The sequence below is a fragment of the Equus przewalskii genome, chromosome 5, assembly GCF_037783145.1.
Source record: "Equus przewalskii isolate Varuska chromosome 5, EquPr2, whole genome shotgun sequence".
NCBI classification, from domain to species: domain Eukaryota; kingdom Metazoa; phylum Chordata; class Mammalia; order Perissodactyla; family Equidae; genus Equus; species Equus przewalskii.
This window is the reverse complement of record NC_091835.1, coordinates 23,744,069-23,763,400: the sequence shown is the minus strand read 5'-3', so window position 1 is coordinate 23,763,400 and position 19,332 is coordinate 23,744,069. Positions and strand designations below refer to the sequence as shown.

The 19,332-nt window shown below is 49.4% G+C and overlaps 1 protein-coding gene across 50 annotated transcripts in view; it reads right to left on the bottom strand.

Annotated features, from left to right (window-relative positions):
* Nucleotides 1–19,332, bottom strand: part of LRRFIP1 (LRR binding FLII interacting protein 1) — a 138,299-nt gene that overhangs the window by 58,264 nt on the left and 60,703 nt on the right. For all 50 annotated transcript variants that reach the window (XM_070618739.1, XM_070618748.1, XM_070618756.1 and 47 more), the window contains one exon: nt 6,247–6,333. In XM_070618739.1, coding sequence (XP_070474840.1) covers nt 6,247–6,333 — 87 coding nt within the window. The remainder of the gene's footprint in view (nt 1–6,246; nt 6,334–19,332) is intronic.

The following is a 19,332-nucleotide window of genomic DNA, read 5'->3' as shown; positions in this document are numbered from 1 at the left end:
CTGAAATATTTTTTTAAAAAGCTTATGATCACACACTGACATATCAGTTTGCTTCACAGGTTCTCCTAATTTTGCAGTGATCGCTAGGTAAGATTATCTACTCCATTCATTCATTCATTCAACAAAACATTGACCGACTCAGGCATTGTTCAAGATGCTGCCAAAACTATAAGATTGGAAACTTGGTGTTTCTAGCCTTATATGAGTGAGCACAGGTGACTGTAGTCAACATTATCACTATATTAAAACAGGACCTCCAGCAAAAATGTTTATCAAGTCAGTAGCTACAAAAGAGATGCACCCTGGTCATCGTATCACCTGATCATCGTATCACCATTTTTTCCCCCATTAGTGCAGGTTCTCATGCGAAGCAAAAGGCCCACTTGGATTTCCCAAAGAATATCTACATATTCATCTTCCCTAATAAATCCATCAAAAAGGAGCTCATGATCATTTTAAACGGCTCCAAAAGCACAGCTAACGTTGTCAGTCCTCCTCATCTGCACAGATGAAGAGAACCGCTATGGAGAGTGCAACGGGCTGTCACAGAGGGCTGGGGCTGGCTGGGCAGTCTGGAAAGATCCGCAGCCAGTTCACGGGCCCCCATGTCCTCAGGGTCTGCTGGGGCTTGATGACAGGCCCATATTCCTCAAACACTGGTGTCTCTTTGCTCACCTCTCCTCCCTCTGCACTCTCCATGCTGGCCTTGGAGGATCCCAAGCACCAGTGTGGCTTCAACCACAATCTGCTTCTGAAACCCTCCAGATGGTGTCACCAGCTTCCTGCTCTCCCGAGCCCCCAAGGATGGTCACTGCTCTCCAGACATCCACAGGCTCCGTCCACCTTCAGCCCATCTGACCTCCTTCTCAAGGAAACCCTCGGCCCTGCTCAGAAACACCTGTGTAGAGGTGGGACGGCTTGCCAAGAGATGCAAACAGGGATCACGTTTCTCAATTATTACACCAAAATATCAACCCTCCTGGTTAAACACTGGTCTTCCAAAGCAGATTCATTTCCACTTAATCAACAACTTAAAATGCCAGTGCCCCAGGCTATCAGATTGTATAACCTCAAATTGTGTTACCAGTTCTAATAATAGTCAGGTCCAGAGATGTGATATGCAAAGGAGAGGCTCAGAGAGGTGCTGTCTGTACACCTCCCTAGATCCTTAAAGCGTGTCCCAAACCTGCAGTTCGGACCGTGTTAGCCTGTCTCACTCATCTCTCTAGATGTATACACAAATGCTCCTGCACACACACGTGCACAGATGTGTACACTCCCCCACCCCTGGACTTGGGTCAAATGAAGAAACAGCTGGATGAACATCAGTTATGGCTTCCGTGTTCTCTGCAAAAGTCTGGCTAACAAAATGGCCTATTTTGTGTTTATTATACTGTGCCTCGAATTCAGCACCAATAAAAAAAACTTGTTTTTCAAGATATGCTTCCAGTTGTAAAGTGATTGGGATCATGTGGATTATTCTGTTTCCCCCTTGGCTGTGTGTGTCAGCATGCTCACAGCCAACTGCAGTCCCTGGTTAACATACTGACTGTGCCCTTTGTGTGTGTTTGTTTTTGTTCTTGACTTTGTATTTGATTTTGAGGCAGAGGCTGTCGTAGGAAGAATGCAAGCTTTGCAGTGTTTTTAGATCTAGATTTGAACCTTGGCTCCGCCATTTTCTTAGCTTTGGGGAAAACGGTCTCATCTCTCTAAGGTCATTTTCCACACCTGTAAATAAAACTCAGAGTAATAAAATATACACCTACTTTGTTTAAAAACTTTTGAATCCCTTTTCTGAAGAAGCAGACATAAACTTTAAATAGACAGTAATGCTCTCATGTTTCAAAGACCCTAAGTTTATGATGGCAAAATTGTCGTTTGTGTAAGTCAGTGCTGCTGGTCGAACCAGATCAACATAAACTGCAGGGCAGAGCCAGAGTGTCTCCCTCCACACTTCACCCCTCCTCGGTCTGGCTGTCATCTCCCAAGGATGGCTTCCTGCCCATCCTGCCTTCTCCCACTTGTGGCTCCTTCCTTCAGTGTCCCCACTTGCTGTGTCATCAGAGTTAGCTTCTCTGCTTTCTCCCTAAGACACACCAGGTTGTCACTCCACATCCTGATAATTCACAGCATGGGTGCTGGTCACCAGGCATGTGACCTGACCCCAAGGGAGAGTCTGAGATCAGTAGAGAAGACAGCTTCCCTGTGTCACTGCCTGTCGGAGGAGTGTGAGCACAGACGGACGAATGACCCACACGGGATAAATTAGAAAGGTGACGGGTACCTCAGGTACTTCCTCACGAGCGAAGCCAAGCGCTCCTCCTGGTCTTCTCACAGCTTAAACCCCACTCGACGGGGAGACTTTGCCCCCACGTCTGAACGCGCCTCTGCTGTGTAGCCGAAGGCTGAGGGGACCCAAATTCCCACACTATTTTCATGAAGACATTTCATGGAACTTGAATAGGACAGAACATTTGATGCCTGTGAACCACTTAAATGCCTTTATAGTAAACGTGAAACATACTGTTAGAATGAAGAATTTCAAAATTCTAACGCCATCTACTAACCAGACGGCACTTGGGTGTGTGACTGAGAGAGGCAACTGTGGCATTTTTAATCAGATTTCCCAGGTTTTAATTGGATTTTCTCTGCAGATCCTGAGCTCCTTGGCAGGCCCTGACCACCTGAGGTCAGGCCGTGCCACACAAGAGCTGGGCTCTGCCAGCGCACAGGCCCGGGTTCAAATCTCGGCTCTACCACCCAGCTGCCTCTCGACCAGATGGGTTCTCTAACTCTTCGGGGCCCCCCTGTCCTGTATGTCCAGGGGGGGCTTCCAGGACCTCAAAGGGCTACTGTGAGGGGCGGTTGGGACCCTCCACACATCTTACTACCCCCTGCCGCGACACCCACCCCCATTTTACAATACCAAAACTAAACGGCCAAACTTAAAGTTTCCCATCTTTGGGTACCAAATGCATTTTTGCTGCCTGAAATATTGCAAGTGAAATGCAGTTCAGCAACAGATTACTCTTGGGCTGTAGAATGAAAATGGAACAGAAGAGGACTTCCTTTGACTCAAAGGGAGAAGGGCATGCTTGCCTTTTAAAGGAGATCATTCAAATAGATGGTTTCTTGGCTTAATTCTTCCTAGCGTTTCTTTTCTTTTCTTTTCTTTTGAGGAAGATTAGCCCTGAGCTAACTATTGCCAATCCTCTTCTTTTTGCTGAGGAAGACTGGCCTTGAGCTAACATCCATGCCCATCTTCCTCTACTTTATACGTGGGACGCCTACCACAGCATGGCTTTTTGCCAAGCACTGCCATGTCCGCACCCGGGATCCAAACTGGCCAAACCCGGGCCACGGAAGTGGAACGTGGGAACTTAACCACTGCACCACCGGGCGGCCCCTTAGCTTTTATTTTCTAAATCAAGAACTTTTGCAAAGAACTTTGTGGGTGATAAGCTGCTTATATTATCATCTAAATATTTAAATCAATTCTATCCATAATTAAGGATAGAACATATTTTATCTAAATGTATACTTTGGAAGATAGAAAAGCTTGTAAAGACTATATAACTCATTTTCAACTTGATTTTGTAGAAATTTTACATTTGTATTTGTGGTGAAAGTGACTTTCTCTTAGACTTGAGAAATATGATAAAACGATTACTCATACCACCATGAAAATCAAAGGTGGGGCCCCTTAAAGATTCACTGTCATCTTTTTCCTGAGCCTGTTGGTTCAGCTCCCATGGCAGAGCTGAGAGAACAGCCACAGGCCACCAGAAATTCTTACTAACAGGGGAGGAGGGGGGCGTGGTGTTGACATTCAATCAACTGTGGCAAAACCTGGCAGAGCAGCAAAATATTTGGGAAAATTCTTCTTACAACTCTTTTATGACCTTAATATAAAAAAGCCTGGAGGACTGCTGGAGAACCAGGCAAGCCGATTAGAACCAATGAGCCACTAAGAGGGTGGGCGGCTCCTGGCGCTGGAGAATGAAGCAACCAAGTGCCACAAACTGTGACGCATCCCGAGAAATCATGGCCCACTGCCCACTGCGTGACGACCTTAACATCCCACTGCCACACTGGCTTCTAAAGCAGAGCGGAGGGGGCCAGCGGTGTCCTGCACACAGTGGGCTTGCAAGTATCTACTGAAAGAACAATATTCTAAAGAGACATTGACACCAGGCAGTTTGAAAAAGCAATTTGTCATTTAAAATACCTATTGTTAAAAACCAGTTCAGGCTAAAAGAAGTATTCCATTAGGCGGCCTCCAACCATTACTATTTATACCAGCATCTGAGTGCACAGAAGCTGCTTGGTGTCAGGATGGCTCCTAAAGCATGGGGGACATTGTCTCAGACAGGTATGTGACAAAGTTCTACAAAACAAGATCTATTCCTTTTCTCCACCTCCCACTCTAAGTACTTCTGTCTGGAGACTTTCCTGAATGTGCGTCTTTGAATCATCTTCAATAATCACTCCTGGCCAGGGATATGCTGAGGTTTATGGCCGGTGTTAATCAGGTTCCCATCCCCATTAGAGCCGAACCTCGCCCGTAACCAACATAATGGGGAGGGAGGCACTTCATGTTAACCCTCAGGCCTTACCCCAAGTTCCAGTTCAATTGTACAGTGCAAATAATTAAAATGAAAATTCAGGAGTCTATTTCCAATTTTAAATCAATAAATCCAATTCTAGGGGGGGAAGGCACTGAGAAAATGCTAAATCCGTGCTTCTCTGAGTAAATTAGGAGGAAAAAAGCACAGAAAATTACTGAATTAAAAGGACTAAATTAATTCTAGAGGCAAATACCATAAAAACGAAACTTACTTACAACTGTATTTGTATTTCCAACAATGAGGGAGAAGCGGTGAGGGACTTCCAAATATTTGTTTAGTCTCTATTTACATGTAAACACACGACAAGTGACACCTAAAATATGGTGGGAGCGTGGCAGCTGCTCATGTGCTCGAGCCACTTCCCAAAGACTGCTGGAGCACGGTGTGGCCTTTCTCTCAGGAACAACGTCCCCTCCTGTCCCCATCACCATCATCAGGACTGCGGTATGACTTTCCTAACCAACGTCCTGGGTTTGAGTTTCTAGTAATCTCCAGCCCATTCTTCAAACCATGCCAAAAAGTGTCCTCCCCCAGTTCAAATCTGGCCATGCCCCTCCCCCTCTCAGACATTTCCATGCCGAGTGACAAACTCTGCAGGCAGGAAATGACAATGAGTGTCTCCGGCTGGTGGCCAGAGGCCACCCCCTACAGGGAATGCAGTGGAATCTGCAATGGTTTTAAGAGAAATTGGAAACCCAGAGTTTTAGCTGAAATCTCACAAGTTTTAAAACATTGGCTCGACTTTTAAAACGTGGCCATGTGACCCAAACAAGACCCTGGGTATGAAAATCAGCCCTGGGGTGGGGGATGCAGCTGGCTACATCTCTGCAACACACTAAATTCAGATCTTCTGAATGAGAACAGCCCTTCGGTGGGGTCTGGTGCGGACGCTCCCTCAGGGCACGGCCCACAGGAGAACAGAGAATCGAGACCCACTGCATTTGCCATGTAGACTTCAAGGTCATGGAAAAGCTCACAGCTCTAACAGCAAGTTCAGGAGCCCTCATGCTGTCCACGTGACTTCTGGCTCCAGCTCAAGACGATGAAAATAAGTAGCAAACAGCATTAACAGGTGTGTAAACACAGCACTATCCATTTTCCCAGGGGGGCAATCTCTTCTCTGGCTATTTCACCCGCGGCGTGTATTCTGGTCTCTGTGTCACATTCAGACTTTAGGCATCATGAAAGCTGTTAAAAACCATAAAGCCGCAGGGGAAATATTTTTAAACAAAATAATCTGGTTAGTTTTAGAGCATCATAACCTGTTCTTCTGTCATGTTTTAATTCAGAGGATCAGGATTCTTGCTCGACAGTTAGACCTCGAAGTTGAGCCAGCACATCTCGGCTCCTTTGAGCCAGAAAGCTGGGCTGGGAAGATGTGTGCAGCGAGCGGCTGTGTGCAGGGGGTTCACCTCGGGACCCCACAGGTGGAGTCTGGAACAGGCACGCCTGATATGCGTGCTATGCGCACTCCCTGGCCTGACCTTGAACAAGAGTCCCGGGCATGAGTGTGTTCCGGTGCCGAGCAACGTCAAGCGGACAGGTGCCCTGCATGTGCACACTCCACCTAAAATAAAACCGTCTGTGAAAAGGACCGACGGGGAAGTCTGAGCGTTACCTCCTTCTGCTGCCGCTCCAGCTCCTTCATTCGGATCTCTCGAGCCTCGGCCCGGGCCGCACGCTTCGCCGCCAGCCTGGCCTCCGCCTGAAACAGACCCGGAAATTTTATTAGGAGGCAGACCAGCAGCTCCTGTCAAGGACACAGTCAACAGCGATGCTGTTGCAAGACAATCCTGTTCAGAATTTAATAAAGACACAGCAAGGCATCACAGACTCACAAGAGTTAAAAGGGTCATCAGGAATGACACTGGGAATAGTCAGAGTAATAATGATTGCTCCTGTTTATCAGTCCCCTACTAAATGCCAAGTGCGCACTATTCTACAGGTTTTTAATATATTATGCCATGTACTCCTTGCAACAGCCCTATTAGGGTGATACTGTTACCATCTCCAGTTTATAGATAAGGGAGCTAAGACACAGAGAGGGTAAGTAACTTGCCCAAGGTCACACAGCCAGTCAGTGGCAGGGCTGGGCAATCTGCCTTCCTCTGGAGCTACAACAGACTAATGCATGGAGCAAGAGCATTAGAGCTGGACACGACTGCAGGTCAATGGTTCAAACGCTCCCTTTACAGAGCAGGAAGTGGAGACCCCTAGAGGCTGTCAGATCCGTCTGAGGGCGGGGCTGCGGTCTGACCCTGCTTTCCAGAATTCCTGTCCAGTCACGTCTCACTACAGCCTGCTGCCTCAGCTTCCCCTCCAACAGTGTGGGGAAGCCCATCTTTTCTCAAGACATGGTGGAACGGTGCCAGCTGTCAGAAGAGTTACATTAAAAAAAAACTGGGGACCAGCCCCATGGTGTAATGGTTGTTTGCATGCTCTGCTTCAGCGGCCTGGGGTTCGTGGGTTCAGATCCTGGGTGTGGACCTGCACACTGCTCATCAAGCCATGCTGTGGTGGCATCCCAGGTACAAAATAGAGGAAGATTGGCAGAGATGTTAGCTCAGTCACAATCTTCCTCACCAAACAACAACAACAAATTTGCCTCCATTTCACCATCCGACAACCTGTAGCTGCTTAGCTATATTCTACTTCAGAACATTTAAAAAGCCTGATCAGGGCCAACCAATGCCGTCCAACCTGGCACTTGAACACTGATCCACATTTTACAAACCTCAGATTTTCACTGTTCCAGGCAGACCACAGCACAGGGAGGTCAATGGTGCAGTGTACCCAGACTCAGGTCTTCTGGGTCCAACAAATCCCACCTTCTTTCCACTTAATGTTTTGGGGGAATATACTTGTAATTCTTCCAACAACAGTTCTGTAGACACGGTTTTCAGACTGCTCCCTAATCATCTTAAAACAGAGCCATCGGAGATGGCCAGACTGCTTGTGGAGTGGTCGTAGGGCCAGTAGTGAGGTGGCCAAGTGTCCCGTCGTCCAGCTTCTCCCCAAGGGTGGGCACCCTGCCCCGTAGCCTCAGGTCTAGACGGTGGGTCCTGGCATCAAGGACGTCCACCTCCCCCCTCATGACTGTATTGCACTGAATTACAAAATCATCATCTTTCTCAATTCTAATCTAAGTTGAAAAGCGACCAGAGCTGCTCTGTCAGAGGTTGGCTGGCTGGTGTCCTCACGAGGAATTTATTCTATAACTTGGCTGGTTCACGTGGTTCCTTCATCCACCCAAGCCCAGGTCTCTCAGATCAAGGGTATCAAAAATCACAAGTGAATCAGGACTTTGAGACCTCATTACCACTTTCAACATTCTAAACCATGTTACACTGTGAAGGGCCCCTCAGGGTCTATAAAAAGATCTGGCAGAGCTGGAGGGGAGGGCGGGAGGGGCTGGGAGAAGGTTCATTAAACTGACACCCGCCCACACTGAGTTCCTACAGCCCCGACCGGCCAGCAAGAGGACGGCGTTCCCAGCGAGCGCAGCCTGACTCCAGGCCCTTCCTGGGGGCGGCATGGGCTCCATGCCTGCTGGCCTCGTGTCCAAGATCAGGCAGCTGAAACCCATCAGCCTGGAGGGGGGGACAGGAAGAGGGGTTGGGAAAAGAGAAGGGAGGGCGCAGAGGAGGAAGAAGGGGAGGAGAGGAGGAGAATGTAAGGAGGAGGAAAGGGGTTGGAAGAAGGAAGGGGCTTCGAGAGGGGCAGACGGGGGAAGAGTGTGGCAGGAGGAATTCTAGGGTGGTCCCCAAGGTCCCGCCCCTGGTGTACATGATTCCCATAATCCCTTCCCCTGGTGTGTGGGCAGAACTGTGAGTGGAATGGATGTCACTCCCATGCTTGGGTTACATTATAGGGCAAAGAGAAATGCACAAATAATTAAGGTCACTCATCAGTTGACTTAGAATTAATCAAAAGATAGATTATTCTGGGTGGGCCTGACCTAATCAGGCGAGCCCTGTAAAAGAGAGTCTAGAAGTCCGAGAGACTCCGCTGGCCTTGAAAAAGCAAGCAGCCATGTGTGAGAGGGCCTGTGATGGGCCACAGGACAAGGAACGTGGGCAGCCTCTAAGAGCTGAGACCTGGCTGATGGCCCACAGGAAAATGGGACCGCAGTCCTCCAACAGCAAGGAGCTGAATTCTGCCCATAACTGTGTGACCTTGGAAGAGGACCTTGAGCTCTGGAAAGCACAAAGCTGGGCTGACACCTTGACTGCAGCCTCGTGAGACCCTGAGCAGAGGACCCACCTAGGCTGTGGCCTGACTCTGAGCCACAGAAACTAAGATGACAGATGGATGCTGTTTGAAGCTGCTAAGTTTGTGGATACTTGTTATGCAGCAACAGATAATTAAGATATAAGGAGGTGAGGTCTGAGGGCTTCCTGCTCTCACAGTGTGAATGTCTCTGTGACCAGAGGGGAGTCACCCCCTGCCCAGCCTGCCCATCAAGCCCCCACCCTACTGTGGTCCAGCTCTGCTTGGGATTGGAGCAAAGATCCTGGAAGAGACCACCTATGTGAGCGGGTAGTCCTTGCCACCTGGGAGGGCCTCCCCACCAGATGGGCAGGCCTCCAAAATAACGTCCCATCAGACCCCCTACTCTTGGGGGCCTCCCTCCCCCCAGGAAAGTGCTCCTGTCACAGCCGACCCTCCCCTCTGCTCCTCTCATCCAGCGCAGTACATCTGTCCTGTCCTTGAGTACAATGGCACCAACAGACTAAAAACCAATCAGCCCCGATTTGAGGGACCTGGGCTTGGGTTGATAAACGAACCACACAATCGAACCAAGTTATGGAATAAATTCCTTACGAGGAGACCAGGCAGCCAACCTCGAAGACAGATCAACTGTGGACAATCTCCACCTTAGATTAGAATTTAGGAAGGAGATAAATTTGCAATTCAATGCAATTCCAAATCCGGACAATGGCCACCTCTGAGGCACCTACATGGCTTAGGATGCTCTGGTGACTGACACGAGGAAAGCAAGATGCTCCTGAAACAGGAAGTGATCCCCATCAGGCCTGCTTCTGGGAATCTGGCTAACTGAGCACCAACGGATGTCTGGGCAACGTTAAATTGGTACAGAACCTGCGCACAGCCAACTCTGTGGGCACAAAATACTATCAGCAGATGCCTGACAACACAATTCATCCTCAAACCCTGACACTTGCCAAGAACACGCAACACAGAGCATAACAGATACCCATCACTCAAATGCCCACCATGGAGTCACCAGAGAAAACACCAGAGAGGTCAAGTCATCAAATGAACAAAAATTACAAAACAGCTACGGTCGCCGTGGTGATAGACAAACATGAGTTCATCTCCCCCCAGCATCACGCGGGAGGCCCAGCCCTGCCCGCCCGTTCCTGTCTAGGCGGTGGTCCCAGGGGTCTGGCGCCTCAGGCCGGTCTTCTGTGCAGCAGGACAAATCCATCACGACAGACGCTTCTGTAAAATAGAAACTCCCGTGCTTGGGGTTGGAGCCACATCAGTGTTGGAGAATTTCCAGTCGCTGACTTTCGCTCTCTGAATTTCGCTGTAGGGCACGGCAGCTTACTGGCCATCACAAGCCCAGGCCACCAGCCTGGGGCCACACTAGACAGCCGGGGAAGGACTTTCAAGGTGTGGTTTGGGTCCCCAGTCCCAGGGGCTGCAGACAGAGCAATCGGTGACCGTGGACCAGTGACCAATGCTACAGAGGGGTAAGTAAAATGTGCTGGGAGCTGCTCAGAGGAGGAGTTAACCCGATCCGGATGTCAAGGGGCTTCCCGGAGGACACGCGCCTTAAGTCAAACCCTCAAGAGCCACGAGGAGAGAACTGGGGCAGGGTGTGTGGCGGCAAGGGGCATGTGACCCAGCGGCGAAGTCCCCAGGCCTGGGGAGCAGGCCCGAGCTCTCAGCCCTGTGTCTGGAACCTTCTCTCGAAGGAAGGCAGCACCACTGAAGGGTTTGAAGAAGGAACACGGTGGGGGCTGACTTCGCTTTAGAAATGCCACCTGGCTGAAATGTGGGAGCAGGTGTAGGGGTGGGGAGGGTGGTATGAAACCCAGGAAGTGAGCAGAGGCTGCTTCTGGGCAAGCGAGCGTATGAACATGAACGGGAGGCGCTGGCAGAACTGAACACAAAGGATGAAGCAGAGCAGTGAGGCCAGAGGACTACAGGGAGCTCAGGAGCCCAAGGTCCCAGAGGCCCAGGTGGTCCCAGAAGCCAGAGAACTTGGCGAAGAACCCCTCCCACCTGGTCACCACCCAGGTGCTCGTGAACGCAGGATGGTACCCAAAATTGAACACACCCACGAGTGCTGCTTATGGACGCCTGTCTACCCCCAAGGCCTGGGTGGGCTTCAGAGTTGGGGCATGCCTCCCCATTAATCCTCTCAAGCTCCCAATCTCAAGGTCAAATGGAAGGGATGGAGAGAAGTAAACGGATTTATGGAATTTAGGATACAAAGCATACACTGCACAGGGCTTGAAAAAGAGGTTTAGAAAACAAGACTGTGCACCCCTCTGTCAGTTCATCATCCTTGGCTCCGGTTGGAGGTCGTTGGATCCTTCGTTAATTGACTCAGCACCAAGCTTGTCCACTGGGATCTCGGGCACTGGGTTCACACCGCAGCGGCTCCGATCCCTACGGCTTGTTGGTGCGGCCTCACCGGGTCCCGGGCAGCTCCCTCCCCTTCCCTCAGGAGCCAGCAGGGAAAGGCAAGGGCAAACCCTCAGCCTAGCTCAGCTCATCCCCTCAACGGGTTCCAGAACGGGCAGAGCTCTGGACCTGAATTCTTCCTCCTCTGTCCAATACCATCTTTGCTGAGATCCATACTAAAATACTGAAGGATGAAATGACGTGATCTCGCTTAGATTTGCCTGAAAATAACCTGGATCAAGGAGCCGGTGGGGTCTAAGAGGATGTCAGCTGATAGCTGTTGGGGCCACTGGTGGGACGTGGGGCTCTCACGGTGTGCCCCCTACCCCCCCAGCAGCATCACCTGGGACCTGTTCGAGATGCAGAGTCTCAGGCCCCACCCAGAACCACTGAGTGAGAAACTTTGGGGTGGACCGGGCCATCTGGGCTTCAACACGCCCGCTAGGGGTGCTGGTGCTCACGCAAGTTGGGGGACCTCTGCTTTCTGTTATCCCATCCACGTTTGGGTTGTTTGACATTTTTCATAATAAATAGCAAAAATTTTTAAAGGAAGGAAGGAAGAGGTGGGGGTGGGGAGGCAGAGCCAGAGAGACAGACAGAGAGAGACAGAGAGGGAGGAAGGAAATGAGGGAGCCCCAAACCCATGCTCACTGCTGCCAGAAGATGGCTGTGGTTCTGCTGCTAAAACCCGCCGCAGGGCTGCCCTCCAGCCCATCCAGGGCCCTCCCTGTACCCCTGCTGCCACCCCTGGTTCCCAGTGCCGCCCTCTGGGTCAGGGAGGAGGGGAGGAAGGCGCTGACCTAGCCAGGCCTCTCTGACGAGATCCAGGCTCCCTGGCTTTTCTCAGGAACGCCCAGAATGCTGGTGGGGAATGCCAGAGTTCCAGCTCCCCTGACAGGGGACACAGCCTCACCCTCCCCCACAAGGACCCCACCGTCCTGGCCTGGAATCCCAGGGAGGTGTACAGACATGGGGTTTTAAAGCAAGGCACCCTTCGACGGTGGAGAAGGTTGGGAAGAGAAGACTCCATTTATGACTAAGTTGGTTCACAATAATTCTAAAAAGCTGAACCCCAGACTCCAAAGTCCCACTTGTACATTTTATTTTACCCTAGATCAACATGACAGCACTCTGATACTGAGCTGATACATATGGAGATGAGAGATACTAAAAGTACACTAAGAAGCACAAGTCTGACTCCCGGGGCCTCCTAAACAAATGATTAAAAACAGCCAGGGACCCCTACAGTGTTGCAGAGGCCAGGGGACAGAGGGCCACAGCCAGGGGCCTGGCCACAGGGCACACAGGCTGGCTGGGGCAACAGACAGCCAAAGTGATGCTTCTCCCACTGAAAGGTCCTCTTTGAAGGCACAGACCCGGCCAGGCTGGAGAGCTGTGTGCAGAAGTCGTGGGCAACAGCAGGAGTGACTTCAGTGACAGGTCTCTGCCTGTGCCAAGAGCTTCGTGGGCTCTGGTTTTAGATGGGACCACAGAGCAGAGGCAGTTCCACCAGAGCAGGACACAAGAGCAGCGGGATCAACAGTCAGATACGGCCCCGTTCTACCACGGACCTGCATAGGCCTCCTGCTCGGAGCACCAGAAATTCCAGGCTGTAGCCAGACAGACATCCAAAGATAAGGGCTGGAACTGAGGGACAGCCAACTTGGGCTGATGGTTGAGGCCAGGCAGAGCTAGAAAGAGAATTCATTCACTGGGACAGGAGAAAGCCCTTGGTGGAGGCTCACAGAGCTGAGAGCCCTCGGGGCATGCTCTGCCCTGGCTCCATCGTTACCTGACGTCCTGCCTACGTCCTGCCTACCTGCCTACGTCCTGCCTATGGTTGGGGGTTTTGTGAGCAGCAGGAGACACTGCCGGAGGGTGGGGCAGCCACACACCATCCCCAGTACCCTGCACCCCAATTCCAGTGATGTCCAGGGGCTGGAAGAGCAATAATTCTATCTGTATCCTGTTTAACTACTTGAGGTTCCCAGGTGATGCTCTTCAAAGAACAGAAACTGACACTGGAGGAACAGAAGTCCTGCCTGCCTGGAAGGGACAGAAGGTGCCACAGGAGGCAGACCGATCGCTTTCTAAAAGCCCCACACTACCTCAGGGAATCCTGGCTGGCTGTCCATTTCCTGGGCTTCGAAGCTTTGCTGCAAAGAGAGGCGCAGAACAAGACAAATTCTTAGTCTGCTTTTAAACTCTGCAGTTACACCCAGGGGGTCCAGAATTCTACATGGAAGCCGGAAGGGGTTTATGAGCCACAACTCCAGGGCGATTCTTAGGAAATGGGACTGAGACCCCTTTGTCAAGTCATTCATCTGGGCTGAGAAAGCCCTGTGGTCTGGAGAAGCACCAGAATGACAGCTCAGGCGGGTGTGGACATTCTAGAAGAGTTGCGTGGGAAGATACTGTCACCACACATTAAGAATGACGTCTGTGTCAAGGGGGAGAGGACTGGGCTGTGGACATGTGTGAGGGACCCCAGTGACTGCCACCTCCCTGTCTGCTCCCATCCATGTAAAGTGGAAATGATGCCACACGGGGCTGTTCAGAGAGACAAGCAATTTGTCGGCTGTGCAGCATTCCACAAACAGGAGGAAGTTTTAGCATGAATTACACGCCTTCATTTTGGCCTCCAGGTGTTAGAATCAAGCAGAATTGAAAAACTGGTAGCATTTGTTTTTCAGGACACGTGATATGTTTTAACTATAGTTTATAACTTTTGGGGAAAAGCTTAGGCACATATTTAAAGTTCACTCATGTGAATGTAATAGGAATACTAGGCAGCTGAAGCCTGAAGGGGTGACAAAGAACCAGTTTTGTTTAGAAACAAGCAGGGGCCTCTGTCCTGCCTGATAAGTCCCCGAATGATGAAGGAATGCAGCTCCTGACGGGGCAGGCTTGGAATCTCGGATTCACTGGAGGACACACACACAGGCCCGTGTGAAAGGGCCTTATGATACACTGCACGTTTCCAGTCTGGAGTAGACGGTGGTCGGTGCAGAGGACGACGAGGCCGTGACACAGCGTCTCCTTCCCATCTTGCTTTTGCTACAGGAAGTGGCAACGGCCACCAACTTTTGTTTTCTATGTAAACCTCCAACCCCTCATATGCAGTACATTCTAAAAATAGTTTGCTATTCAAAGCAACCAAGTGGAATGAGCGAGGCATTCTCCTGCAGCGGCACGAACAGGCCCACGCCACCTCTGCACCCTGCATCCGGAGCCCCCGGGTCCCTCGGCTGCCACATGCATTTTAGTCCAGTCTCAAAAGAAATGCTCATCTTCCCAAAAACCTTGCTTGTGCAATTACAGTAAGTTCCTCCAACGAGCGGCCTACTCTGTGGCCACGCCTGTAATTATGAATGCCATGGAGGGGAAGACGCCTTGGAGTGACAGTTGTCAATGGGGGGAGTGCCAATTCTCTAGAGAGCATTTTGGGAATGCTGGCAGGGGGGTTGGGATGTCACAGTGATCGCAGTGGGGACTAATGGCCTTTAGGAGGCTGTGCGTGGCATACCAACCACCCTGCATTCAGACAGGCCTGCATAATGAAGAACTTTCCCATTGACTTTTCAGGCAGATAGAAAAACCACTTGATAACTTTCAGATCTATAAACTTATAAACAAACTCAAAATACGTTTTGCGCAGTTTTAACGTACACTCAATATGCCAGGAATGCAAACGGCGTGGAAATTGAGGGAAAATTATACTTGGGTTTGTTCAAAACTTTCCCAAAAGTTAGTGACCATTTTAAATGTCACATCACTGACAGCAACATAATGAGTGATGTCTGGGTCCCAGGACAACACCGCTGCATCAGCCTATGTCTGCAGCTGTCATGCTGGGCCCAGGTCTGCGCACGCATCTGACCTCTGTATCTGTCTTCTGCAACACTGAGACTTGGGCATTTCTAGACCGAAACTGATATTCTGTTACTGCAACTTACCTTCATTTTATTTCCTTCTAATGGTACAGTTAAAACATTATATTGACTTGAAATTACGTGTGCTGGTAGATTTTACCACCCATGAATTTCATCTCAGGTTAGTAACGAGGATGGAGGATGTTAAACTCTTGTTATAAAAAAGGGACGTTGGGTCTGAAGGGCCTTGAACCAAAGCTTTAAAACTTCGGAGTGGAACAGGTGGGTTGAACCTCCCCACGGCACAGCCACAGACTCAGGGCACAGGTCTGGAGGGGGCGGGGGGCAAGTGCTTAAGCCACAAAATAAACAAGACGCACCTTATCATTTTACTTGAAGATTTGGAGGACACAAAAGTAAACACTAAAGTCTAGCTGGTATTTAAAACATCAAGTTTCCATCAAAATCAACTCTGATGAGTTATGGAGTAGACTGTAAAATTACTGTGGAATTTTAGGATAAAACGACAGCCTTCAAAGAAGCCTGTACACCTTGCAAAGATGCTCGCGGCTGGACCCGTGGGCCCCGAGGAGCTGGCCCCCTATCTTCTCCTCTTGGGGGACCTAAAAGAATAGCCCAAGAGGCAATGGGTACCAACTCTGCCTAGACTGTCCACAGAGCTCTCTTTCCCCGTTTTACTACTGGAAATCTCCTGACTTTGCTTTTCAGAACGATAAACCTCTTAAAAGTGCCCCACATACCAATACGAATAATAAACATATCAATCAGGAAGCAAATTACTCATGTTACTTTATGGAGAGCAACGACTAACAACCTTTACCTATTCAAACTGCACACCACAAACTTCGGCTTAGCAACCACACACACTGATGCTCATAAATAAAGATGCTGCACAGTATCCTCTATGCAAATACATTTCTCCTCTGGCTGTTAACCCATTTCTAATTTCTGTCTGAGACGAGTGAATGTTCCCACTGCCTTCAAGAGCTCCAATGTGGTGGAATTACAAAGAAGAGCATGACGGCCACAAATAAGCATGTGTGTGACTACAGGTGAGAACGGCTGGCCTCACCTGTGCAGCTCTTCAGGTGACAGGTCCCTCCAGCCAACGCATCTGGGCTCCACTCCCTTCACCTTACCAGCTCCATGCAGGGTCTTCCCTGAAAACCCCACACCCTTAAGATGTCACAAAATGCTGAAATTGTTCCTTCTCAGAATAAGGCAGGACACTCCAGCTGCACCAGGGCATCCCTGTATTAGGCAGCACACAACTAGTGACACCTTTTCCTATATTCCTCCTAGAACCAGCTAGGCAGGAAACTGAAGCCAGCACTTCTATCCTCAGCGAGCTTGTCTGTTTGGATGGGGTGGGGCAGGAGCTACACAAAACAGAAAAAGACGTACATCCCAGTAGATCCTGGTGCACGCTGACACATGAAACAGATAAAAAGTTCACATGGTACAAAACCCAGAAAAACAGAAACGGCTGCAGCTCTTTCATTTCTACTATTCTCTTCCTTATTTAGAAAAATAAAGTCCAGTGAATGTTCTTTGGTCTGAAAACTACCAGAAATAGAAAGGAAATGTTCAAGAAAATGAAGACTTCTCAGTATGTATTCGGGGAGCAAGGACTTGTGTCCTAAGAGGCTGCCTTAGGAACAAGAAATCCTTTAGCCCTGATCCTGGGGTTGTGAGGCCCGGGCTGCGAAGAGGAGCTGGCAGCAGGTGACCGTCCGCCAGACTCTGTCGGAAGCAATGTGCACAGTGGTGACAGTCAGCAGCACCAGCTCCGAGGCTGTTGGCCTGGGTCTGAACTGGCCCCGGTGCCTGTGGGCTGTGTGGACTTGGGAAAGTCCCCTGGCCTTTCTGAGCCTCAGCTTCCTCTTCATCTGTAAGGCAGAGATTACCAAACTACCTCTTGGGGTTATGACAAGCGTTAGGGAAAGACTTCTGCAGAAAACGCAGGGCTGACAGCAGGCGCTGGAAATGTTACCTGCTGTTACTACTCACACAGCATCGTCTCTAACAGCTGCAGACCCAGCAGTGTGGATTCAGCACAGATTAAGTCTAAAAGCCCCAAGGGAAGGCAAGTGCGCTGAGGCACCAATGAGGAGAAAGTGCACTGGGGCAATTTCAGAGGAGAGAGGTGGAGGCTGGGGTGACAGCCCACACCCGAAGCCCACGCACGCCTTATTTCTCTTCTGCAGGGAAAATCACACACCCACCTGCCACAGATAAAAGGGGCTGAGGATCCAACAACGTTGGTTTGATAAGCTCCATCACACAGACATATAGATGAAACGTTTGGGTTAAAATTTAAAGTAAACCCTCACTATAGTTTAAATTACTTAAATTGTTACTTTTCTACTACAAAGTAGTTGCATTCAGAGTCAAGGCAAAACTACTTACGAATGGGCTTTAAAGTTGTCAAGTTACAGTGAAGGAGAAAACCTCTTGGAACTCTGGCCCTCCCTCAAATGAATGAATGAGTCTCAGAATACACAGTTGTGTTGTTGGGGGTGTGTGTGTGTGTGTGTGTGTGTGTGTGTTTGTGTGTGTGTGTGTGTGTGTGTGGTTTGTTTTGGAGTCTGGCTGGGGGGAGGGGATTTCAGCAGCGGTCTGCAATCAAACAGATGGCAACTTTGAATTATTAAATCTTGGATGTAGTCAACATTACGCTTTGTTTAACTTCGGAGAAAGAAGTTAATTGACTTAATTTTATCTAGATAGTCTGAATAACGAAAGTTCTAGGCAACCCATCCCATGAAAATAAGCTTCTTTATTTAAAAACAAACAAACAAACTAGAATTTGGGTGGCCCAGAGTAAAAACAGGAAGGTCATAAAAATTCCTCTTCTCCCTCCCCCATGTCTAACATATAGTGAAATGTAACAGGCTTATGTCAATAGCAGGTTAGTAATTCGAACCTCATGGCCTCTGGGGCTCCAAGATCAAGACTCTTAAATTTGAACAGATATTTTGGAAACACTGGCATATGAGTAACTAGTCATAAACAATTCCTTCGCTGAGTCACACAGTCCGATTTTTCCGGGATAAGAAATGCCTCCTGAACATTGCCTTTTGAGGAGCAAACACATTATACCAACACCTCGCCTCCTAATTCTGCAGAAACTAGATAAGAACCTCATCTGAATCAGGTGATACTCCAATCGACTTTGCCTGAAAACAGTTTTACAACTATAAATAACACGATTTCCTGTGCTCAGTGTAATGGCAGTTAGACAGCAGGGTTTTAAAAAAAATTTGTAAGGACGCTTCCGCTATGCGATATTAGTTCAGGCTAAACAGAAACTAACTCGCAAAGAAAAAGGGAAATTTGGTCTCCATCTTTGCCCTATTGGGAACTTTTAATACAATGAAAAAGACCTCATTTACTGTTTTTATATCTTAACTACCCGGGGAAATGATCCATTGAAAACAAACCATATGATTCCAGTGCTCAGCATCTCAGACTGAGGCCAGAAGGAACAGCCACTTTAGACGGACTGCTCCCACCACACTGTCAACGCTCCTGCTTGCCAAGACCTGGGGACCTTGGCACGGGTCCCGACAATGAGGTGGGTGTCCACATTCTACCCTGACAGCCTCTCTCAGGATGGGACTGGTCGTTTGTAAGTGCTGATCAGTATGCGGAAACGGACTAGAGGTGACACAACCCGTCACAAACACGGGGAAGTTACAAAAGTTAAAGAAACATGTGGTTTCTGCACTGTTCTCTCATATGGCTCCAGGGCGGGTGCTGACCCTGTGTAAGGTTGTATAAGGAGCCAGGAGTCCTGCTCAGATCGTGCTTTTTCCTTTGCTAGGTGAGGTGGAGCTTGGTGAATCAGCCCCATCCTGCCAAACCCTGTGGCCCTAGCCCTCCTTCTCCCCCGGAGACCCCTGTTCCCAGGACACAGAGCCATTAATGCAGAACACAAACTGGCACAAACCAGTTTGAAATGCCCACCAGTCTCCAGCTAGAACACTGTATGGCTCTGGGTGGCTGCTGGGTGACTGCCTTCTAAGGCACCCCCACCTGTGCCCGCCCTACTGGTCACTCAGCATGTTTCCTTTTCAACGAACCGTTAACCTCATAAAACAGGGACCCAGTTTTACTTCTGTTCCTCATGTCCCACTCTAAAAAAGTTT